The 25,957-nt window shown below is 43.2% G+C and overlaps 1 protein-coding gene across 7 annotated transcripts in view; it reads left to right on the forward strand.

The window, feature by feature from the left end:
- SASH1 (SAM and SH3 domain containing 1) overlaps window positions 1-25,957 on the forward strand; it is a 314,852-nt gene that overhangs the window by 263,555 nt on the left and 25,340 nt on the right. For 6 of the 7 annotated variants that reach the window (XM_077896440.1, XM_077896438.1, XM_077896434.1 and 3 more), the window contains 4 exons: window positions 10,854-10,986; window positions 16,306-16,652; window positions 22,232-22,306; window positions 23,849-23,992. In XM_077896440.1, coding sequence (XP_077752566.1) covers window positions 10,854-10,986; window positions 16,306-16,652; window positions 22,232-22,306; window positions 23,849-23,992 — 699 coding nt within the window. Of the gene's footprint in view, window positions 1-5,732; window positions 6,093-10,853; window positions 10,987-16,305; window positions 16,653-22,231; window positions 22,307-23,848; window positions 23,993-25,957 lie in introns of those variants that run through there. The other variant, XM_077896444.1, reaches the window with a different exon arrangement.

The following is a 25,957-nucleotide window of genomic DNA, read 5'->3' on the forward strand; positions in this document are numbered from 1 at the left end:
AACTCAGCTAATTTATGTGAACAGTGGGGTTCTCTGGCACATAGGCAGGATGACATAATCTCAGGCAGAAAAATCTTCCAAACATTTACAGAGTAAAGGGAGAACACAGTTCTCTTTCCTCCACTTATCTTTCTCATCCCCATCAGCCCCTTTGAGAAGGAAAGGCATTTTCTCTGCTCCATGGCAACTGGAAGAATTGGGATGAGTGGGTTTACCCGTCACCCCAGTCTCCCCAAACTCGGCTGTATTACTCCTAGAGTCTTGTTTTCTTTCTTCTCCTATGAGGAAATTAGCAACTTTATTTGGGGGTGGTTTAAAATAATGTAGAGTTCAGGAGTTTAAGAAAAAGAATAGACTTTATTGTGGAATGTAGCAGCCATTTGCTGTTCCTTTGGTTTTATAGTTAGTTCTTTAAACAGTTTCTTAAATGAATTAAGTGCTGACAAGCCTTCACCCCTGAGGGATAGTAATATTACCTCAAAGTCTCACATACTTTCTACAGATAAAAGTATCATATAATTATATTCTCCTCTTCCTCTTCTTTCTTCAACTCTGGCGACAACTAGTTAATTTTGAAACTGCCAGAGAGATTATTTCAGTGTTATACTGCACCTCTGGGAAAAGAATGGAATCTTCTCTTTTTTGTCCATATGCTGACAAAAATCTCCTAATTTCAGAGGGCAATGATGTCACCAGCTAATGAGCAAAATATTTCTTACTAAACAGATGAGTCCTTCCCTGATGCCTTTGTGAAATAAAGAAAAAAAAAAAGCTACAATGTGTTTCATATTGTCTATAGTTACTCTGACAACTCATAAACACTTCAAAATGCAGTTCTGACTTCTTTAGAGAGTGAGACTAATTTTTTTGGTAAACACAAAGAAAACCCATTAAACTGATGGCTGTGACCGGAAGGCCTCTACCATGGCCGGACACCGATGACAAGTAGTCATCAGCACTGATCTTGAACATACCCAGCCGGAGCCAATGTGCTGCCCCCAAGGTAGGGAGTGACCTTGAATGCATCACTTCTTGGACCAGTGGAGGATGATCAGGCATGTTGGAGAGATTATGAAATCAAGCTTGGAAAAGAGGAGGCCGGAAAGCTGCTGTTGATTGGTGTCACATGCTGTTTAGCAGGGCAGCAGCAGCCCATCTTTCTTTGCCTGTCCAAAAAGGCAGGCATCTAAGGTCAGGGGGAGAGAGAAGTGAGCCACAGGGCCATCTAATCACTGATCTTCTGGAATCTGGGAAGGACACAGAAATACCCCCAAACTCACGGCAGGTGCCCCACTCCTCAGTGAACCATGTGGCAGTTCCCCTAGCCAAACTTTGAGTTCTCCCACTTCTGAATGCCTGTGCCTCTTTTTTTCCTCTTACACATTTATCACAGCTACTTATGCTAATCATATCTCTGAACCTTTCTGGGGTCTCTCTCTGCCCTCAGACTTCTAGATGATAACCTTTGCAGGCCCAGGTAAAGTTGGCTCACTCCCATTTCAGTTCCTTGCTCTTCCTTATACCTTGAATCAGTGCATCCATCCATTGATGTCCACCAGGAAATATTTATCACAAACAGATCCCATTTTAGTCGTCTCAGTGTAAGAGAGTATTGTAATGCTCAGTGTTGGCGACTGTGTGAGGAAGTAGGCACTCTTTTTTGTTTTTGTTTTTGTTTTTTTAAGATTTTATTTATTTATTTATTTATTTATTTATTTATTTATTTATTTATTTATTTATTTATGTGAGTGCACACACGAGTACAGGGCAGGGCAGAGGGAAAGGAAGAGAATCTCAGGCAGACTCTGCTGAGTGTGGAGCCAGACGCAGGACTTGATCTCATAACCCTGAGGTCATGACCTGAGCTGAAATCAAGAGTTGGGCATTTAACTGACTGAGCCACCCAGGTGTCCCTAGACACTCTTTTTATACTACTTGTGAGATTTTAAAATAATAGTGTACAGTGTTTCTTCTGAGGAAATTGTTAATATATATCAGAGGTCTTAAAGCTATGCCCATTTTTCACCCATAAATCCCACAATCTAATCATTTTTTTCTAAAAAGAAAAATGTTGTTAGATGTGTTAGAAATTTTATGACAAACTGTTCATTAGAGTATTGTTTATGATATCGAAAAATTGGAAACACACCAATGTTTAATGATTTGAGGGCATTAAGAAAATTGTGGTTTACTTCTGTGAATATGAATGAATCATGAAAAGATTGTATTTTTATCTGTTGGACATTTGTTGACATGAGAAAATGTTCAAAACGTATCACTTGATAAAGCAGATTTTTAAACAGTTTGGACAGTATCCATTGAGAGCTCCAAGGTTTCTCTAAGAGATACCTTTTAGAGGTGGCTCTGTGGCTCAGAGAGGGTAACAGCTCTAAGTAGACACTTTGTTTCTCCTCATACTGTGTGTTCATGTGAGGGAGACTCTGAGGACCCGGATAGTGGCTATGGGAGGTGGTACAGCTAAAGATCACAAAGTCATCCTTTTTTGTAAAAGACAACACAAAACAGAAGAAACCTAAGGGTGGGGACACCTGGGTGGTTCAGTGGTTGGGCGTCTAACCTTTGGCTCAGGTGGTGATTCTGGGGTCCTGGGATCAAGCCCTGCATCGGGCTCTCCACAGGGAGCCTGCCTTTCCCTCTATGTCTCTGCCTCTCATGAATAAATACATAAAATCTTAAAAAAAAGAAAAAAAGAAAAAGAAAAAGAAAAAGAAACCAAAGGGTATATAGTGTGTGGCGGGTACATGCATATGCGTGCGTGCGTGTGTGTGTGTGAGAGAGAGAGAGAGAGAGAGAAGTAGGAGGATAGAAACCAAAATATGACTTAGCTTTTCTGAATGTGGGAGGTATGGGTGATTTCTGTTTCTCCTTCTGTATCTGCATTTCCCACATTTTCTAATTAAAAATATATTACATGTAATCGTAAATAAATGAATAGGACAGTGCCCATTATCTTTCATGAAGTCATTTAGACGAGAAGGACTGGGTCATACAGTGATTACCATATTCTGGGCTGAATTCTGTGGAAGATGTGGAGGAAGGGTTTTCCAAGGAAGGTGATACGTAAATATTGAAGGATTGGTAGGAGCTAGAAAAGTAGATGGGGTGGGCAGAGATATTCTTTAAAAAGGAATCCACTGGTGCAAAGGTTTGCAGGCACAGGAGAGAGTATTTGAGGTGCTCTGAGGTAGTCAACGGATGAGAACCATATGCTATGAGGGGCCTTTCCACACAGTATCTGCATAGACACAGAAAACGGACATCAGGGCAGGACTCTAATAACCTTACAAAGTCCTGTACTCCACAATAAGGCCTTTGGGCTTTGCTCTGAAGACCTACCGAACAATTCCTTATAGTGGCATCAAATGCTCAAATCTTTCTGCAGCAAATTTGCCCATTTCCTGGGTGCTAAGTAAGTTCAAGTCCACTACCCAATGAACAAGATCAGCGATGCCCTTCCTTCATGAAGTGCATTCCTCAGTTTCCAGCAAGAAGCTTCCCAGGGTAGCCTGACCCAGCCCAGTCCTTCAAATATTCAGATACCACAGCAGGGGCTGAGAACGATGGGGCTGGAGAGTCCAAACTTCTTTGTTGCACACTGATGTGGGTGGTGCCTGCGCTGGGCACCAGGAGTACAAGGAGGGGGAGCGACGTGGCCCCTGACCCGTGGACCTTCCTGTCTTCTAAAGGATGAGCTGTGGTAGATATCCGTGTAGTAGCCAACAGTGAGGACCCTCATAAAGACCTGAGTCAGCCTCCAAGAATTGTGGCAGTGACAGCTAACGGGGTTCACAGGATGAGTGGGCCACCAGGAGGGTAAGCAGGGATGTGTCTTTCCCCCAACCTCCTCACAGAACTGGGTGCAGTCAGTGCCAGACTTCCCAGGCAGCTCTCAGCGACACAGGCTCCACTACCTTCCAGGCCCTAGGCCTCACATTCAGGGTCTCTTTTTACCTTCTCAGGAATTTTCAGAGGCTTATCACTGCCTATTTTACAAATGAGAGAAATTTTAAGAAACATGCCTAAGACGACACACACTGTTCACAGGGGGACCTGAGCCTACCTCTGCCAGATCCCAGAGTTTTGGCTCCTAATCCTGCTCAGAATCTTCTCTACATCCAAACAACCTGTTCAGGCACCTAAGTGGCTCAGTGGGTTAAGCATCTGCCTTTGGCTTGGGTCATAATCCCTGGGTCCTGAGATCGAGCCCCATGTCGGGCTCCCTAAAGAGTCGGCTTCTCCCTCTCCCTCTGCTGCTCCCCCTGCTTGTGCACGCTCTCTCTCTCTCTCTCTGTCTCTGTCTCTCTCTCTCTGTCAAATAAATAAATAAAATCTTTAAAAAATAACCTATTCAGACCCAGCCTCAGATGTTGGCCATATCATTAGCTTTCACATGTTTTCTTTGCCTTTGCTGTTTACACAGCACCTAAAACAGCAGTTTCTAAGAGTTAAAATGGGTCTTGTTTAAATTCTAATCAGTAATAGATTACAGATGTAATCAGCACTCACTGAGCTCCACTTGTTGATGGGACAGACAGTTTTTAAAACAACGCTTGAAGATAAGTGTTAGTAGATGAAATTTGCAAGGAGGAATACTACGACCCACAGAACTGAAGTGATTTGCTGGAGGACTTGGAAATTAAACCCAGGTTGTTGAGCTCCAGAGCCTTTTGGGTTTCCTCTTCCCTTTATCCCACTCCCATTGGGGCATAATACAGTTTCTTAGTTTGCACTAAGTAACCAGGAAATTCAACCAGAGACTTCTGACAGTTTTAGGGAACTCGAAGCATAACGTTGCACGCACTGTGGTTGGCAGTCCTGGGTGAAGAAAGCTCAAGCGCAGGTTGGGGGCACAGGAGCAAAACCATAAAGTTTCACGTTCCCTCTGCCATTTATGGTCTGTGAAATTAGGTCCAATGTGTAAACACTTAGCACAGTGCCTGCAAAGTAGGAGCATTCAATAAATATGGGTGTTGAAAGTATAATGTCAGAAAAGCACCTGCCACTGTTTCTGGCACACGTGGGCCCTCAGAAGGCAGCGGGGAAGGGAGAAAGCAGAGGTGTGGGGGAGCAGACTGGCGGACCTAGACAGTAGGGGGGAGGTGGAGCAGACCCTTGTGGACTTGCAACCCACGTCGTGGAGGCTTCATAAGGGCTTTTCAGTCCTGTCTTGTTCCGATGACGTTCTGTTTAAGAGCATGTGCCTCTGGCTCCCCAGGCACCCCTGAGAAAATTAAATGATCATCTTGTGACACAGTCCCCGTGCACACATTTCTAGAACACAAGAGCACTCCGCTGCCCTGAGGTGGTTACTGAGACAATTCGGTATGACCGTTTTAGAAGCATCACTGGACGGGAAATAACCTACATTTACTCGTTAAAATAGAAGAAAAGGAGTAGGGAGAGAGACAGAAAGTGACAACTCCAGGAGAAAACCAAAATCATAAGTTTTAATTCAGTAGTGTCAAAAATAGCCATCGGAAGGTGTCTATTTTCAATCGAGCCTACTCCCTCCGGGGAGTGTTTGCGAGAATATCTGTGAGAGAGATCTTTTTTTAAGTTAAGGCACTTGTAAGGGTTTATCCTCGTCCCGGATTTGCTCAGATTCCCGCGTTCTTTTTTTTTTTCTTTCTCTGGAATTCCATAGACAGTAATTAAGGAACTGGAGGCCAGCGGGAGGTCAGGGAGCCTTCGTCAGTGAAAACAGGGATTGTTTGCCACGTACAACACTCCCTTTTTTCCTGGTGGTGAATAGGAGATTTGCTTAGAGCCGATGACTTATGCCTTTCTTACAAGTTATGCAGTTAGCGAGTAACTGGGGGATCAGTCAGCAAGCAGAAAGCAGCTAATTGAATCCAGTGTCTTCACTTTTTCCTCCGTCGGATACTCAGCTGTGCTGGTGGAGCCTGTCTGATCATGTAACTGCAAAGGAACATGTTTGAGGAGTGCCTCCACCTCACTTTGCGATTACAGACTTGACGGACCCAGAGCGAAGAGGCTCCCGGCGTGGGGAGGGGGCGGGGGTGCCAGCCGTGCTCAGCATCGCCCCTCAGGCCTGCTAAATGCCGAAGCCGGTAAGTCCCCCGGAGGCGTCCTGCGTGAAAGGGAGAATGTGCTTTCGGTCACTTCCAGGCAGAGCTTTTTGATCGCTCCTAGCTGTGGTGGCTTTCCCTTCTCTGTTCAAACTCTGCGCGATGCATCCTTCTTTCCTCCTCTCCCCCCACCCCGGCTCTGCGGAACCCTGAGCACTCTTTCCTAGCACGCCCGCCAGTAAGAAGACGCAGCTTGGGGGGGAGAACAGGGAACATTATTCTGAGAGTAAGGGGATTCTCAGGAGACGGAGGGTATGTGTGCGGCCGGACTGCAGACCCCCTGGCACGATGTAACTTTCCAGAAACCTACGAGCGGTCCGGTTCCTTCCCTTCGGGGTGATGCCACTGACAGTGCGGACTGAGGAAGTGGGAGCGTCTAGGTCGGATTATGCACCCAGTTAACCAGAAACCGTTGTGTGAATTTCATAAGCAAATACATTTCCAGTTTCAGGATACATTCAGAAATGTTTAAATATCTTACGGTGTTATGTGTGTGACTCCAGGGAAGATAAATTGACTTAGTCTGGCTGTTAATTGGGACAGTGTGCCGGGTGTTTGGAGCAGGGGAAGCACGCATGCGGAGTGCATTTCTACAAAAGGCACAGTCGTATGTAACCCTGTGCTCAGCGTGGTCTTGAGCAGTCCCCGAAAGGATTCTGGTTGCTTTTTGCAAAGTTCAGTTTAACTTTTATCATGGGACAGTGCCCCTGTGCCTGCACGACAGTGCCATGTGGCTTTTGGAAAGCATTTGTTAGAGTGCACCATAGTTGCAGGAACTTTTATTTTTTTTAACGGGGTCCATTGACCAACCTGCAGTGACAGGCTTGAGAGTGAGGGGATGCTTTTCGTTTGCTCCGGCACACAAACTCTTCTATCATACAGATGCTATTAATTGTGTTCCTTTTTTTCTGATCATCCTTAATGTAACTGTGTTATGAAAAGTTCTCCACGCTGGCTCCGTGTCTTTCCTATTAGAACATTGCAGATGTGTCAAGGACACACATGTTCCAAAAGAAGCTGAGAAAGAAGGAGGCTCCACCCTCCTTCGCCTGCCAAGTGGGCCCCATAGTCCTCATTCAGCACCCTGGCAGGCAAATGGTGTACTATCTCTTTAAAGCAGCTATAGTTTTGTGCCTTGGCTTGGTCAATTTGTTATGGTTTAAAACGGTGGAGCCAGCTGTCTGCAATCTGATGTAATGTTGCCATGGAAACCAGAAATGAAACACTTAAGCATTCACCACAGAATTACTACATATAGCATTAGCCAAAGTAATTAAAAGTTGAGCCATATGGGCTTTCTGGTGGAAAAATCTGCAATAGAGAGGCTGGAAATCAAATGTTTCTATTTACAATAATGTAAATCCACTTTTCCACATCCTTTGGTGGAATACATTAATTGCCTTTTTCTACTAAAGTTCAGAGATGGTGAGTTTTATACTGATGATTGAGTTTTCACCTTCTCCCTTAGATGATGGTCAAACTAAAGTTTACTTTAGTCCTCTGACCTGGGGCAGGACAGGGAGAGGAGGAGATCCTGTGTCATGTTACAACGTGCATAAACATACGCTGTTATTTTTGCACTTAAGTTTATTTCAAACCTGTTTTCTAGTAGTTCTCTTTAATTTTAGGATTCTATTTCTTGGAATCCACCATTCATTTTTTATGTTAATGCAGATTCCCTTCATCTTCTACTAGAGTTCATCCAGGTGTGAAGATAACTATTAAATGTGTGTGTCCTCACACACTTCTTAATTAAATAGTTATTTTTAAATTCTCACACCCTCATCTTTGGGGATGTAATTTCTGAATAAAGAGACATGACATTTTCAGTATTTGGGAAGTAGTGTGTGCTAATTTAAAAGAAACATGAAATGAGGAATTTAAGCTTTAGTCCCCAGTTTAAAAGAAATGCACTCCTTATACAGGGTCTTTATGTTAAAACAGCCAGAGAGAATTTCTTAAAGGCAAATATTTCACAACTCCTTTTCTTCTGGACTCAGGAGGAAATGAGAAGTCAACACCTCTCTATCAATAAAAAGAATCTTTGAGCTGCACTTAACTCCAGTGACTTCTATCATACAATGACTTCAACTCCAGGCTGATTCAAGAGAAGATTTTCTACTTTTTTTTAAAAGTACATAGATATAAATATATATCTTGATTGATTTTGGTTTTATCTTTTACACTTTTCTTCGTATAAATTGTGCCGCATCTACCTTGTTTAGTGTCCAAATCATGATAATAAAAAAAAGTTACTGGTTACTGTGATTTGTGATTTGCCAGTGGCAAACACCCCCAAAATCTTTTTTTTTTAAAAGAAAAGTAAAAATAACATTAGTTCAAAGTTCTAAAGAGCTCCTGTTTCTCAAAAATAGATGGAACATGTGAAAGCAATTAAGTACCTGGACTATGTTATTTTTCACCACGGTGGATCAGGGCAGAGGAAGGTAGGACTTGGGGAGGGGAATCTCTGCCTTTAATTCTGTTGTCCTGGTTTAACAATTTCATTTCTCCTGCAAAAGTTCCCTCTGATAGCATATTTCCTACATATGATTTGTCTTTGTGGAATGTGAAGGCACACACGGCACCCACCCCAGCAGCAGCAACCCCCAAGCTAGGTACAAGGCCTATATATACACACATTGTTGATTTTCATTCTGTAACATAGCCTCTTGTATCTTGATTGTAAACAACCTGTGTTTGTATCATTTTTCACTCGACTTCAGAATTTTTTATATATTTATTTATGACTTAAGAATGTTTTAATGTGAGAGTTATAAACATGCTCTAGGTTTGTCTTACTATAACGCTGGTTGTCCTATTATTTTTTGAGACACGTCAAGAGGGCAGGATCCTTTAAATGTTTGTGTATAACTCCATGCACTATAGTTTTGTTCAGGTGCTGATTATCCAGAATGAGGGTTAACGCAGTTCTCATTCCTCTGGTTGACCACTCTGACCATTTCATCACACATTAACAATTCAACCAAGTAAAAATGAAATTCAACCAGACAATGCCCTTATGTCGCAAAAGTTATCCTTCCTATTTCATTTTAAGTGTTTACATTGTAAGTTTTAGACCAAACTAAGCCGCATTGCCAGCAGGCAGTGTATCCTCCTTCCCCCATTACCTGGGTGTTCCATTTCTGTTCTTCATTATCCAGTAAGTAGTAGTTCACTTTAATTCTGAAATGGATATGCAACATCTTATCTAGGAATTTTGGAGAAATTGAATACAGTTCACAGAAGGGAAGCCTGAGAAATCCCCCTGTCCTGATGACTTGCCATTTATGGGTTATAATAATTATTCCTCAGTGGGTGAATGGTTTGCTTATAGTCCTGCAGAGGGAAAGTACAATGACCCTATGCTAGGAGCTCCAGGCTGAGGACAGAGGCCAGGAAACGGGTTGAATTTATCCCTTACATAGTGCCACAGTGCTACAGAAATATTTGTGAACTCACAACATGCTGCATCATTTTTCTGCTTAAGTAATTTCTACAGTCTCTACTGTCTTTACTCTTGAATAGCTGTTCTCTGCTAATTCTTGTGTACCTATTTGTTGATTATGGAAAGCATTTCTTGCCAGGAAATGGCTTCATATTTAAGGCCCTTTGTTCAGAGATGTGGTTTTTGTTTTGCTTTTTGTTGTTTATCTGAGGCATTTCTGCCCTTACTATTTCTGTGACCGAGGTTTGAGGAAATGGAGAGAAGGTTGTTGCCAGGATGTGCGGGATCCACTGGGGTCGCTCCCAGGCTGCCTAGGGTGTGTGGAGGCTGCGCACTTCGGCCCATCTCTGCTCCCAGGAATGCCTGAGCACCCGGCCCCTGCAGCACGCCCCTTTAGTTGGGGATTTCTTTTGCTTTTTCACATTTTAAACAGATAAAACAGAGGAAGCTGCATATTGAATGTTAGGGCTGACTTGGAACCGAAACCCTCATTTTGTTCACAAGGAAAGGATTGTTTTCACTAGGGTCACTGCTGCAGAGAGAATTTTTTTTTCTCTCTGTAATGTTTGATACTTGAGGGAAAACAGCTGGGTTGAGCATACTTGAATCACTGCAAAATAAAATGGGATGCTGGAGAATATGCACTGTACTGTATGGCTGAAAAGGTCAGCTTTTTCCCTTGTCCCTCGTGGAGGAATGCAGGGTCTGTCCTCATGCTCGCCTTGTGAGCTCTGGGAAGGAGCTGGGAGAGGCGAAAGGCATGGCTGAGATGTGGCAGGCCCTCCGAACGAATGGGACGGCAGGCGGCTTTTTGCTTCTCTTCCCTTTTCCTGGCCTGCTGTTTTTGATTTTGGAGGAGGACTGGAACAAGTCAAGAGAACTTGGGTTTGGAGAAGTAGCTGATGACCGCGTTAAGTAGTCCTGATCGGCCAGACAGATGAGAGCCGGGCCCAAACCACAGCAGTGGGACTGGAATGACAGGGCCAGCCTTGCCGAGAGAGTCCTGTCGCAGTTCTCCTAGAAGAGGCCTGGGAAGTAATTGAGACAAATGCGTCCCACACTGGTCCAGGGCCCTGGGGTGTGTGGTGGTGCCCGGGACCTGGTTCTCCACCGCATTAGGTCCTGGGGTGCTCTGTGGGGCTTCATGAGCCCGTAGGGCCAATCGGTTGGCGCCCCGGCATTCAGCTGCACGACTGCCGAGCTTCAGACTGGCGGTGAGGCCGGGCTGCACCCAGCTGCCAGAGCAAAGCTCCAGGACAATTATCCGATTAACTTTTCCTTTGTTTCTTTGCCAGTCAAGAGAACAATCGGATGATGAGACCGAGGAGTCGGTGAAGTTTAAGAGGTTACACAAGCTGGTCAACTCCACTCGCAGAGTGAGAAAGAAACTGATCAGAGTGGAAGAAATGAGAAAGCCCAGTACTGAAGGTAAAATACAAAGCAAAACAAAACAAAGTACACTCCACCCTGCTTATTCCAAATTAAATCAGTTGAGGTCAGCTTTTCAGTAGAAAAAGAATATGATTTCAAGTGGAAAATGGGTTGCATTCCGGCTGAGGCTGGCAGCACCTGGGGTCTGCATGTGCAGGGCATTGCTTGGCACGTTATGGATCCTAGTGTCCAGCGTTCCAGGAGGCTTAGAAATTTTAATGTTACAGCGATGGGAAAAGGCTGGTATGTGACAATGACAAGTCTTCTCGAGGTGTGGCAGAGCTTTAATGTTGAGCTTACACCATTTTATATAAACTTCATTTTATAACTTCTTCGCAGCAGTAGCATCTGTGCCCAAAGGATGATGGTTCTTGCCCATTGAATTTAGTCCAGATTTGATATACGTCCGTCTTAAACCAACATCCAACAATCAAGGCACTTAATATCCTTTCAGATCTCTGAGGGATGATTTGTTCTTCCAGTAAACAGTCTCAAGACTCGGTTCAGCTGGGGCTCTGAGGACCTTCCATTCTAAGTGGATCTTCAGAGCTATATTACTGGCTTAAGCTGCTTGTCAGATGAAGCAATAATGTCAGAAGGGGCATGAGCTTGGATTTATTGTACTGAATAGTTAACCTTTGAAGTGTGATTATGACAGTTTAAATCTCAACCATATTCATCACTCCTATTGTTAGCAGTGTGCATTTACAGCATCTTGTAAGAATCTCCCAAAAGGATAAGATAAAAGAATAGATTTCCTGTTTGGAAAACCATAAGTGAACGGGAAAAAAAAATGCTGGAAAGAATAGGTCTTATTTTTAAAAAGCACATGACTTGTTAAAATGTCATATGTACGTTCTGAGGAATTTCAAAATTTTAACATGTACATTTGAAAATGGTCCTTGAGAGGCCTTTTTGTCCTACATAAATAAAATCAATGCATAGAGAGAACTGGGATTTCCTCTGATTTACATAGATGAGGGTTTCCTGTTGTTTTTATTGCTGTTTTTAAATTTCTGTTTGCTATAATTATTTATCAGCTTAAATCCACTAGAGAAATATTGAAGGTGAGGGGAATTACTCTGGGAGTGTGGGAGCGAGAAAGGAAAAGAGGGAGAAGGGGTAGCAAGAGAGATGTGCTTGGGGCAATTTCATAGAGTTGTATTGAATTCCAGGTTTCGTTTGGGTGTCTTCTTGCATGATAGTTCTGTTTGCCTTTGGGTGCGATGCTGATTTCACATTTGGATGTTTTAACACCTGCTTGTCAGTCATGGTTTTCACAGCACATAATATAGCCTGATTTCCTCTCACTGGCAGCTCTTAATGAAATCACACACATAGTGTCAGTTGGTAAATAGTAAGGAGAATTGCCATCATTCAACCTTAGGCACCACATTTTAAAATAAACTTCCCACACTTGCCAAAATGAAATCTCAAATACAGTGAATGGATTGGTGGGTCTTGTCCACCAAAGGGCAGAGGGCCTGGTACTCTGGGCGTACCACCCAGTTGCCCATGCATACATAGTTGTCATGTGCATCAGGGCCACCTTTTCACCAGACTAACATTTGTGACAATACAGAGCTACTCTGATTTGCATGTTTATGTCAAAATAAGTCAGTTCAACTATCTCTGAGAGACATAGGTGAAAAAAGGGAAAATATACCTAGAGAGGTGGCTTTAGGGTCGAAAGTAGTAATTGTATGGACTTCTAGCCCTGAACTGTAATTCATCTGTGAATTGGGTGCCACAGATGGAAGATGGATTAAATGAGCTTGAGTCCCCATTAACCTCGAGTGTCTGATGAGTTGGGAAGCTCATGTGCCACTAATTGGGCCTGTCAGTGCTGCCAGGAGAGGTGTGTCAGTGTGTGCAGCTCAGGGCATCCACTTGGGGCTGTCCCTGACTGGACTGGACTAGACTAGAACTGTCCTCCAGCTGCTGTGGAGTAGAACTCTGTGAGGTTCCTCATTGGCAGAAGAACTGGTACTTGGCCACTGCTTCTGCAAAGCAGGAAAGAGTCACATTCCCAGTAACCCTCCTTCACTGCCCCGGGACCTTCAAAGAGCTGAGCCTTTCACTCACTACATGTCTATGCCAATACTAAGTTGTCTGAGTAATAATTAACCTTTGCTGAGAGCATTCTGTGTGCCAGCCACTTTTCTAAACACTTTAGGTTTTATGTTCCTTTTAATATGTCATCCTCAGAATAGCCACCAGAGGCGGGCATTAATACTATCCTCATTTCACAAATGAGGGAACTGACGCACCAAGAGGTGAAATAATTTGCTCAAGGTCAATGAGCCGGCTGGCAGAAGGCCCAGGATTCAGTCCAGGCAACCTGGATCTCCACTCTGCTCCCACCTCTAATCCACCCCTCAGCTCTGAAGTCCTGCCACAGCCAGGAGAGTTACAGTTTCTCACCTGGTCCCACTCTTGGGACCTTGAATTTCAAGTCCTTATCCAGGGCATCGATGACCCTCGATAATATTAAATCAGAGGCCAGATCATGCCCTTCATCTGCCTGTTTTTGTGTTTTTTCCCCTAGAGCTGATACCTACCTACCCTCTTCCTTCATTGGCCCATCTTCTCTGTGACCCAATAATGAATCATTAACTTTTGTAGAGGGCTTTTTAGCTTATAAATTACCTTCATGTATTTCTTTTCATATAATTTCATCCTCTTAATAGCCTTACAGTAGATATTACTAAGGTAGGATGACATTATTACAGGTGAGGAAACAGACTCAGAGAGATGAAATTATTCCCAGGGTCATGGAGATGGTGAGTGGCAGAGTGAGAGCTGGAATCAGGACATAAGTCTATGTTCTTGGCTTTGAGTTATCCCATACCCTAGCTCTAGTTCCTTCCACATTCTGATTTTAGCCAATGAGGATAGGTAAAGATTATTATGTGAAGCAACCACACCACATGACAATGGGGTCAGTGCGTGTTGACTGTTGTTTTCCCAAAGGATAGCTATACTTGGAGGTCCCAGAATGGGAGAAGTGCAGTGCTCTGAATCCAAGGAATTGAGTCAAGGCTGGGATTTCAGGCCTCAGGGCAGATGTAGACTGAAGAGCCTACACCATGCAAGGCCTCCCCCCAACACACAGGCCAATGCAGCCCCTGGAGAAGCATTTGCCACATTTTCCTCCAAAGTCCTTACCAAATGCAGGCTTTTCAGAACCAGGACGTAGAGCTATAGATTATGGACAGGTGTGTACCAGCTGGTTCCAGACTCAAAACATGCTACGGAAGTATTGGAATCTGTGGTGATAGCCCTAAATACAGAGTCCAGAAAATTTCCAGACCACTGGTGGGTGACAGGTCATTAAAATCCCCAGTAGACCCACCTGAATCTCCCAAGGCCCCTTCAGACTGTAGGTAGATCAGAGCCTTGCACAACTCCGTGGACACCTGGGCTAAATGTAAAGCCACACTCTATGGTCTGGACACTTCTATAGAGGAAGCCCAGGGCTGGACTGCCTCTGCCACCAGGCTGTGCCTCTCATCTTGGCCCTGTCGCTTCTTCCCAAGACTGGAGGGTAGATTTTATCTAGAAGAGATTGCCATGTTTACTTCTACCAACAGAAGGACCCTTGGCCTCCATACCTTATTAGTCAGGTATCCTGAAGAAAGAGCAGGAGATTTTCACAGTATTTGCACATTGGCTCTGGTCTGGCAAATATCCTCTCAGAACCCTGGTTCTTGCTTTAAAACTCTCCTGATGGGATCCCTGGGTGGCGCAGCGGTTTGGCACCTGCCTTTGGCCCAGGGCACGATCCTGGAGACCCGGGATCGAATCCCACGTTGGGCTCCCGGTGCATGGAGCCTGCTTCTCCCTCTGCCTATGTCTCTGCCTCTCTCTCTCTCTCTGTGTGACTATCATAAATAAAATAAAAAAAAATTAAAAAAAACTCTCCTGAAAGATCCAAGAATAATCCTCCAGGGAATACATTTGTGCTGCAGATGACGGAGGACTTTGGACTGGACATAGTCTTGAACCTCCCTTCCCACCACCATCTCCGTGACATCAGAATCGATCTTGGGTCATATTTCATAAGTGCGGTTCTAATTTTCTTTACATTTGTAACAATAACTCTCATCATTTAGAAAAGTAAGAAACCTTTAGAATTTGGAAGGACTGCTACCGATTCTCTCATCCTTCTCCTATCTGAAGTGAGCATTTCGCTCTGACATTTAACCGTGCGCTGGCACCCTCACCCCAGCTGATATATTTAGGGCCATCCTTCTGTTCCAAGGAACTTTTTATTTTTTCCTTTTCACAGTTCAGCTGGTGGAAAGCTGCAGTGCTCAAAAGTTTCCTTATAATTAAAGGGACACAGCCAGTTAGGATCACTACACCCACAGTTTGACCTACTTCTTTTGCACATCTGTTCACATAACACACGCAGAAAAGAACTCAGTTTTCCTGCCAGTGAGTCCAAACCTTTCCACTGGGCTCCAAAGGGCTTGGCTCAATACCTTGCTCCAGGGAAGGCTTCACAAGCTGGAATCCTTGAAACAAAGTGGAACGCTCTATGGGGCTGCCTACGTGTCCAGGCCCTTAAATGCCCTTACTTGCTTCCTAGCAGGGCCAGTTGATGGCAATTTCTGCCTGGAATCACCCACTTCCCTAACTTTTCGTGTTTGGCTTGTCAACTGGGGACCATTTGTCAGTTGCACTTGCACGCTATAACCCCATATGGTGTCTTTGCACCCAAACTGCCTTGGTGATTTAATTACTTAAATGGCAATAAAAAAAAAAAAAAAATCACTGTCAGCCACGTGGCATTCATCACGTTCTGACTATAAAAAACCCAACCAGACTCAACAGGAGGGCCTTTCAGAAGGAGAAGAGATTCTGATTCCTGCTTCTGCAGATTGCACTTACAGACTGGAGAGGATAATCATATTTTGGGGGGAGGGGTAATTATCTCTAAATGCTAAAGGCTAAGGAATATGGTGATGATGACTGGCTTAGGTTTTCCAAATGGCATTTTGAATGGCTTTATTGAGGTGTTTGTTCTACAAAGATATTTAAAGAAGAAAACATAGCCAGTACCTTTTAATATTTAGCTTGTGTGAAACCATACATTTGCACAGTTTGGTTATTTTTTACATGCATTATTTAGGCAGGAGCTGGGTTTATGAAGAGGGTAAGTGGTATGGGGAGGTGGGGATAGCTGTGGTGTCTGTGAGGTTTAGCTTATTCTTTGTAGGGCGGGTGCTGTAACGGAAGAAAGATCTGTGAGGGGATACAGAGGTCGATTTATAAGAGACCGTGAACATCTCTGTATTGATTTCCCTCCAGGTGGGGAGGAGCACGTGTTTGAGAATTCCCCGGTTCTGGATGAAAGGTCGGCCCTTTACTCTGGAGTGCACAAGAAGCCATTTTTCTTTGATGGCTCTCCTGAGAAACCTCCAGAAGATGATTCAGACTCTCTCACCACCTCTCCATCATCCAGCAGCCTGGACACCTGGGGGGCTGGCCGGAAATTGGTCAAAACCTTCAGCAAAGGAGAGAGCCGGGGCCTGATTAAGCCCCCCAAGAAGATGGGGACATTCTTCTCGTATCCGGAAGAAGAGAAGGCCCAGAAGGTTTCCCGCTCGCTAACTGAGGGGGAGATGAAGAAGGGTCTCGGGTCCCTGAGCCACGGGGTAAGTACGGACGGTGTTTGCTTCTATGACAGCCACCGGCGTAGGCACCACCTCCTGGTGTCCCTGGAGGAGGTTCAGAGTGTCCGGAAGCAAATCCGCTTGAAGAAAATGGATACTAATTATTCATGTTCCAGAGCTTTTCTCTGCCAGCGTCCCTCCAGAAAAGGAGTCCACAGCAGCATCTGTGACCTGCAGCTGCTCCGGCAGAAACCCAAAGGGGGAGGGAGCTGCGGCGCCCCCAGCAGGAGGGTGCGCGCGCGCCCCTCGGTCAGCGAGTTCAATATCACCTACGTGGTGGAGCGGAGCCTGTACAGCCACCTGAACCTGGCCCAGCTAGTGCGGCCTGCCTCAGACAGGACCCTGAGCAAGGCCGAGAGGCAGGACCTGAGGCGGTGCTTGCTGGAGGAGGATGAGGAGACAAGGAGGAAGTGGGCCGCCACGGTCGACCGCTGTACTAAAAGGGTTCTCTTGAGAATCCACCAGAAGTCTGTGAGTCGGAACCATTGGTCACCAGGACGGCCTTGTCATTTCTGTGAGGTGCAGTCAAGCATTATGGCCTCTCCTCGGGGGAGCCTGGCGTCCTCCCCCTCTCTTCTGCTCCTGACTTCATGACTTCCGGGTCCATTCCGCCATCACCTCAGTTTTCTGACCCTACTTTCATTTAGCAATGGCTTCTTTTCCATTTGTCCTCTTCTTGCCAGTTAAAGCTCTTTGATTTTTCATTGAAACTAAACACTGAAGATGATCCCGAGAAGGGCTTTCAGAGTACAGGGGTGGGGTTTGGCCTCCTCCTAGGAGTGGCTGTCTTGATTCTCAGCAGTCACGTCACTTAACCTCAAAGAAGCTGTTTCAAAACAAGGATATTTTGCCCTTAGAAGACACGTTCATTCTTTCAGTTAATTAGAACAATAGAACTGGCTCACGGGAAGATTGTCATCAACACAATCACTGATTTGATGATTTGAAAACATTGTAAAGTACATCTATTTTATTAGTAGGGCCTGCCAGAAGGTTCTGGAAGGGAAAGGGGGGGTAAAAAAAACTTTAGAGCTCTTTTGTTTTACCTCAATCTATTTGGTAGTCTATCTAATCTTCTTTTTTTTTTTTTTTTTAAGATTTTATTTATTCATGAGAGACAGAGACAGAGAGAAAGGTAGAGACACAGGCAGAGGGAGAGGCAAAGACACAGGCAGAGGGAGAGACAGAGACATAGGCAGAGGGAGAAGCATGCTCCATGCAGGGAGCCTGATGTGGGACTTGATCCTGGGTCTCCAGGATCACGCCCTGGGCTTAAGGCAGCACTAAACCGCTAAGCCACTGGGGCTGCCCATCTATCTAATCTTCTTAACCAGAGGGTTCGACGTTTAGAAATGTCTTCCACTGCCCCATAGATTCTTCTACACATAGCAAGGAATGAAGTACTTACATTCAAAAGTATTTTTCAGTTTCATTACTGAATGGTTAGAGACCTGGTAAGACTGCTTTTTAGGACATGACTTGTGTCCAACTTGAGAATATAAGCATTTTCCTCAAATTTCCACCCAGCTTTTAGCTTGCCCAGGAACCCATACAAAATGACACAGAGTGGTGAGAGCTGTGGGCTTCCTGGCTCCTCTGTCCCCTGGTGCCCTGCTCAGTCCACTGGGACTGCTAGCTCTGTCCCCTTGAAGGGTCTAAAGGCACAAGCTCTGGTACAGCCTCCCATGGGGGCTTTTCCTGGGGTTCTTTCACATTCACTTGTGAGACGTTCTTCCCTGGACGACTGCTGTAACTTCTGTTCATGCAGTCATGTTCTGCTTCTTGTGGAAATGGAGACTGGTCCATGTCATCCCTAAAGTGATCTTCCCTATTCCAAAAGGATCGACAGGTCCATCCTAGCCTTTAGTTTTTCCAGATGCTCCCATATGCGTTGACTTTCTTGCTGGAGCTTATTTTTCATCTTTTCTCATTCATACAAATCTTCTAACAATTTTTTTTTTGTCTTCTAACAATTTAAAACTATTAGCAACAACTTCCCCCTCTGCTTCTTCCTCTGCATCATGGCGATAGCGTGTGGTTGGTTTTGTGTTTGTCGTACAGTAACAGAATTCTCTTTCTCACTCATTCAATTCTGACTCACAGGTCCTCTGTAAAGTGCTATAGTGAACCAACCTTAGTATAATTTATTAACTTCAGAGGACCTCTGCTCAGTTCATCTGCACAGAAAGAACCTTGATTGAACAGTTAATTGGTTACTCACCCCCACGAACTTAAATCATGTCATTCTGAGAATTTTTCCACCTTCATTACTTTGAATTCCTTATGCGTCCCTCATATTTATTGCCAGGCTAATAATATAACTTCTGCAAGACTTTTTAGAAGTTAATTTTCTAAGATTTGTGCTAAGTAAATTGTAGGCCAGTGATCTTAATTCTTCACTGACATTAAATATGGACATAGGGCAACTTTCTTTTCAAACACCACGCTCCCCACCCCCCCATAAACGTGGCACTGTATAATCTCTTTCCCAGATGGCACCCAATACTGGATATTTTTAAGGTACTATGAGCCTGAAGTAGTACTGGACAGCTCTAGTACTTGCTAAAATATGTGTCCAGTACTAAATTAGAAATGTGCACATACCTCTTCCTGTTAAGTATAACTGCACAATCAGGAAGATGAAATTTAATTTTCTAATTATTCAGAGACTATAAGTGAAAATAAGCATTTTAACAACAGAGTTTTTTGGGGTTGTTTTGGTTTGGTTTTACGGGACTAATTTCTTTGCTTGGTTTACCTAAACAGTTTTTTCCATCCTTCTTGTCCTATCTCCTCCACTTTATCTGAAAGTGCACAGTTTATCCTCTACTCTCTAAACCTGATCCTTATGTCTTTCAAAAAATGCCATATTTGCTTGATGAAACCTTAGGGAAATGATAATGCTGTATATTCACTGGAAATGGTCATGTGTCTTGCTTTTTATTTGGTCATTCAGTTTTTGTTTGGGGGAACAGGCATGCATGACATTTTGGAATCTTGTCCATTTTTAAAAGTCAACTCCCCACCCCCACCCAAAACATGTTTTCAACTGCATGACCATTCCATTGACTGGCTCTCCTCATCCACAAGCCTCTATCCCAAATGTTCTTATCATTATCTGTACAGGAGATATAGGATCTTAAAAAAACCTCACTTAGGTTTGAATTATGTAGACCACCAAAGTCAAAGATTGGTTTACTTTCTTTTACTATTCTCTCTATAATCTGTGTTCTCTGTTGAAGGATTGCTGTGTCAAGAACTGCTTGATATTACAGAACAAGCTGAAGATTTGCTCAAGCGACGTTTATTGTTATATTCTTTGTCTCTCCTCCACTGATAAGAGTTTGTTCCAGACACCTTAGCATATCACCGAGAGAGGTTTTAGTTGGTAGCAAAGAAACCCAGCCCACTCTTCACTCTGAGCTTTTTATTCAGGAATAAATGCATACAGCTGGTGTATGAAGACATAAATGAGCTAATTCATTGCAGTAAAGTTTCCACATAAATTCTTTCTCAATTATTTCATGTGTATCAGAAAGTACATGCTGGGCTCCAGTGTTGCAGTCGATGCTGGAATTTAAAGCAGGGAAATGCAGAAGCCATAAAATGATGAGGCATCTGGGCGCCATACTAGATCTGTGAAGCCCTGAGTCACAGGAAAGGAACTAGAAATAAAATCACTGCCTTTGCAAAAATGCAAAAATCTATCAGCATTATAAAGCTGGAAAGGGAAGGTAAATGTTAAAAATTAGCCTTGAGAGGTGGCCATAAAATTGCTTACAAGGTTACAGGATTTGGTGTTTTTGTATAAAGTGGTCTCTTTTTATAGAATAGAATACAGTTAGGTTGACTATTAAGGGAGATCAGATTGTCCATTGATATTTAGTATCAAATTAGAATTATATCCGTGGTAGATTATTTTCAACAGCAACATCAGCTTTGGTGAAAGAGAAAAAAACAGTTGTGTGAGCTCCTGATTTTGGAATCCCGAAGTGCCCCCTGCAATACTTCTGTATCTCCAGGCCCTCAACTCTGCTGTGCCATGCCTGCCATCTCTCACTTTCTGGTCCATTCCTGGGAGGCTGTGATTTTACAATGGAAGCTCCTAGAGTCTAAGGCCCAGAAAGAAGCTTCAGTCTTTCATTTGCATACTTGTAACGTTGACTAAGCCTAAAACTTCAGTATAATTGTCTGGACAAGCTACCAATTGAATCCTCAGAGCAGCCGTGATGAAAGTGAAAGCCCAGCATTCATAACACGTCTGCTACTCATGGACAAAGCAAAACTCAGAGAGTCTAAGTACTTTCCCTGTCACACAGCACACAAGTGGCAGGATCAGAGCAATCTGTGATTCCAGAAACCTTGGCATTTTGCTTCCTGGCTGTTTCTGCTTTCTCAATTCAGTTACTATATATCTCAAGTATATTTATTCTAAACAAGCAATGTTTATAGTATACCTTGTGCTTCTCTGTTCATTTCTTCCATTGAACAGCTGTTAACTAGATTTCTTAGAGAAACAATATAAAATACTGGAACCCAAATCTGCTCTTCAGCTTTTATCACCATTTGCTTAAAAAGTAAATCAGTTGTAACAAAAATTAATGTGCTTCGAGTCTGCCCTGCAGATTTTTTTGGGTGGGGGAGGGAGTGGCCATTGAATAGCTTTTGCTGGAAAAACAGCAGAATTCAAAGCAAGTTCTGAAATATAAAATTGCTGAAATATAAGCAATTCCATAAAGTTTGAAACCAACTAAAGGACAATGAGGTTTTCATTCTTTATAACATCAGTGCTTTTCCTCCTGGGATTAAGGGAGTGTGGTCAGAGACAGTCACTGAATCAACCTTTTCTTTCTGGGCAAATGTGGTGTCTTCATACACTCCGAGTTAAAGGGTCGTAATTAGTTAAGTTGGGCAGTTAGATGGGAAAGTTAGCAGCACATTTGGCAAGGTCAAGGAAGCAACGAGTGAGTAATTCTCTTGGCCTGATTGGACTACGAGGAACATAAGCTTTTTTCCCCTTCTCAGCGATTTAAAACCAAACTAAACAAGAATCTGTTAGAAAAGCCTGCTGTCAGTGGCAGAGCGATACAGGATTTCAGACTTGGGTTTCCAAGACCATTCTGAGCGCATGGATTCCCCTGGTACATACCCCCTTGTCATCACTACTGTACGTGGCTGATACAGGGGGGACTGGAAGGGGATGTTCTGTTGCTAAGCGACAGGGAATCTTAGAACACTTAACCCGTGGGTGGCTTTTTGTTGTGTGTGTGTTTTTTGTTTTTGTTTTTGTTTTAACCATTTGGTTTTTGCATGTTAAGGGGATTCTAGACCTCTAGTGTAGGCCAAGTTCCAGTGACCTCTGGAAGGCAAAAGGAGGGAAATTTCCTTAAAACATGAATCATGGATTTTTTTCTCATCATTTCTTATTTCCTACTTTCATCCTGTAACATATTTGTGATTCAGTGATTGTCCTGCAAGTGGGAAAATGTGTGGGGTTGGTGCACTGCTGGCTGGCTTAAACATAACTGGATTATTCCTGCCCTACCCTTTCCTTTGCACAGAGAACCTGCAGTTTTGGAGGATTTGACTTAACGAACCGTTCTCTACACATTGGCAGCAACAATTCTGACCCAATGGTGAGTATACATCAAAGGAAAAGCAAAGAAGGTTTGGATTCAAGCAATCTGGTTGCCATAGTTTCATATCGAGTGTCTTTGAGAAACCATAGTGTGTTACATCGGTGATCCTACATCGTATTTGGAAAGAAGCCCTGTCTTTCCCATCTTATGCTCTGCTGTTCCATGAGGAAGGAACAGTGACTGCCTTGCAGCCTGTAATGCCTTTGCTTCCTGTTCTCTTCAAGTCGCAAATCCAGAGGAGGTTGGCTTCTACCATCCTAGCCATTTAAGCAACACATGCTTTTTGTTCCCACTAGTTGCAAGTGCACACAACCACTACATATAGGTAGTGTGACAGGATGGATCCCCGTGATGAGGGTCTGAGAATAGGACCCAGTCTATTTCAAAGACACCAGTCTTACCATAGGCCAGTTCATGGCCCTATGCGAATCTAGGTTTTTCTGATCTGGGGTGTCCTAGAATGAACCCCAGTCTCCTTGGGCCCAAAGCAAACCCTACTCTTTAGAGTCAGGGTTCTAGCTGCCTCACACCTGCTTCTGGATCACTGTGGGGACAGGGTACCACTATGGTGTACATACCCTGTTCCCTAAGGTTTCTTTTGGTGAGGCTCCAAGGACATAGGTCAGTTGTACCTACAGGTTTGTTTTCCCCTTATGCATTCTGTCTCAAACTGTGGAATTAAAATTCCATGCTTTATATTTGTATATATGTCATGTGTCGCTAAAATATCCATCTGTGATTTCTGAAGTGTTTGAGAATTTTCTAGCAGAATAACACTATTTTATTTGGATATCAAATTTTATTGATTCATAAACTATTAATTTTATGTAGTCGATCTTTAAAAAAAATGAGAGAGGAAGTATGATTTCTTTTTTCCTTTCTCAGGGGAAAGATCCCCCACACACACACAATGTAAAATAAAATGAGCGGTGACCACAAGTCTAACTTGTTCAGAGAAGGAAATGTACAGTTGACCACACAGAGCTCTAGAGTGATGTAAGTCCCATCAGACGTGGGACTTCTAATTACTGAGATTTGCCATTTTGTTCATTATCACTGAAATGCAGTCCCCTTGGGTATCTAAAAATGAGAAAAAGTAGACTAGAAGATACTAAGGTTAAAAAAAATGTAACCCACATGCCACTTTAAACAAATAAGCAGAGGCACCTGGGTGGCTCAGTGGTTCAGTGTCTGCCTTTGGCTCAGGTTGTGATCCCGGGGTCCTGGTCCTGGTCCCCTTAGGGAGCCTGTTTCTCTGCATATGCCTCTCTCTCTGTGTCTCTCATGAATAAATAAATAAAATCTTATAAAATAAATTCCATAAAAAAATAAAAATAAACCCGCAAAGCCCCTTAGTGAGTAGCTTTTAATTTTTAGTCGAAAAGATAAATAACCTAGCACTGAGTTAACATAGGAAAAAATTTCAAGATCCTGAGGGAATGCCAATATTTCTCTGAGAGGTAGAACATTAATGGTTTGAATAATAAAACCTGTTTCTGGGCTTCATTTGTGATTAAAGATACTTACTTTGTTTTTCAGAGTAAAGAAGGAGATTTTGTGTACAAAGAAGTTATCAAATCACCCACTGCCTCTCGCATCTCTCTTGGGAAAAAGGTGAAATCAGTGAAAGAGACAATGAGGAAGAGGATGTCTAAAAAATATAGCAGCTCTGTCTCTGAGCAGGTATGTAACTCCTGAGCAAAGTGCCAAGCCAAGGATAATTAGTCCTGAGATTTGATATGGTGCTAAATACTATTCATTAATATTAACGAGGCTCTCGGACCATGCTTAGTTTATGGACACAGAAGTTCGATAGACCTTTATTCAGTAATTTATTCAAAGATTCAGTAAACGTTTACAAGGCACTTAGAGCAGTCCATGGTCAGTGCTGGGAATCCATGATGCAGACCCTGCCTTTTATAGACACATAAGAAAAAGATAACATGTAAAGAAATGATTATTCCTTAGTGCAATAAGCACTTAACATTTGATACAAAGGGAGGATTTTATTTGCAGAAATATTCCTTGCTACAAAATGGATGTTACCAGAATCGAACCTAAAAAAGACACTCCTGTTTCCTTAGCAGATTTTTAAAAAAGGTTGCAGAAGTTTCTCCAAAAGATCATAGCAAGTAGACTCAGTCTTCTGACTGCAGGGCTCCCCATAGTGGTCATTTCTGAAGGGGCATTTTTCACTAACTGGACCTCCCTGTGGCCATTAAGATAGCACAGCATAGACCCCCCTCCAGTTTTATAAATTCATCAGTAGAAACATGACCAGTTCCTGTCCTAATTGTATGGGTGGAGGGAATAAAGGCATTTGGAGAGCTGAGCCTTGAGGTAATTTTGACCATTTGCACCTTTGTAGCATTCATTGTGTAGTCCGTTGAAGTATCTGTGTGTGAGATGTTTGTTTTCTTGAAATGTGTAGGTAATGCTGCTCTATCCACCAAATAAAAACAGGAAAAGCAGACATTTTTGCTCAGCGGCTGCCCTCTGGTGGACATAGTAAGCTAAAACCCAAGCAGCTCCCTGTTTGAATTCCTGACCACCAGCTCTAGCTGGTAGCCTGCACTGTGATTCAGACAAAGCCCACATGGTGTCTTCACCGAATTACAGTGGTTCTCATTGAAGGGATTAGAGGGTAGATTTTTGTTTCCCCTCCAGTCCCAGAGCAACTGGGGCTATTTTTGATATTCACAACTGGGTGGGGGTGGGGGCAGGGTGGCTGCTACCAGCATCCAGATAGGGATGCTGGCAAACGTTTTATGACAGCTCCCCACACAGTTATCCATCCAATATGCTGACAGTGCTCAGGTTGAGAAACTGGCTTGTGAGACCTACAGGGGAAGTCTGGGCTACCTCCATGATTATTTTCCTTCCTTGTCTAGTGGCCCAGCAATGAGGCAAACTGTTCACTCTCCTATGAAGCAGATGACATGCCAGTCACTGAAAGCAGCACCAGGGAGTGAAAGCACTTTATTTAGTTGCTTTTCCCATGAATTGAAACATCTACTAAAAGCTCCTGTGTACGTACATTGTTAGTGGGTTTCTGCCTTACGGATCAGGAGCACAGAATGTTAATGTTATTTTGAGCTGTTTTCTATAATTTTACTACCATAGAACAGGCACAAGCCTTAATTCTCTTTTTTAAAGCAGTCATTTCACATAAGTGGGGGAAGAAAAGGAATAAATGATCATTATAAAGCTTTTTGGAGACAGGAAACTAATGTTGCAAGGTTTTGGTTTGTTTTGTTTTTTTTTCCTAACATTTTAGTAGATATATCAGCCATTACAGTAAAGATCTTTGCTGTTTCTGCTTTATGCCCAACACCTAGACTAGTACTTGTTCTTGTAGGTAAAATCAGCAAATATGTGATAAATAAATTAATAAAAGCATTTGAGAACATACAGTATCAGAGATGTATATGTCATATTGCTGTTTTGCAAAATGTGCATGGTTTTCAGAGCATTAAAAAAAAGATAATTGGACAGATGACTTCTTTGATGATTCAGAAAGAGGATTAAAAACGCATTTAGGAATTCACACTTTGCAGCTTCAGTTACTTTACACTGATGGCACCTCTGTTTATAGTTGTTTTTCAGGTTGTTTGCTCACTTAAATGTAAAGCACAGTGACGCCTGAGT

The sequence above is a fragment of the Canis aureus genome, chromosome 1 (assembly GCF_053574225.1).
Source record: "Canis aureus isolate CA01 chromosome 1, VMU_Caureus_v.1.0, whole genome shotgun sequence".
In the NCBI taxonomy this organism is placed as follows: Eukaryota; Metazoa; Chordata; class Mammalia; order Carnivora; family Canidae; genus Canis; species Canis aureus.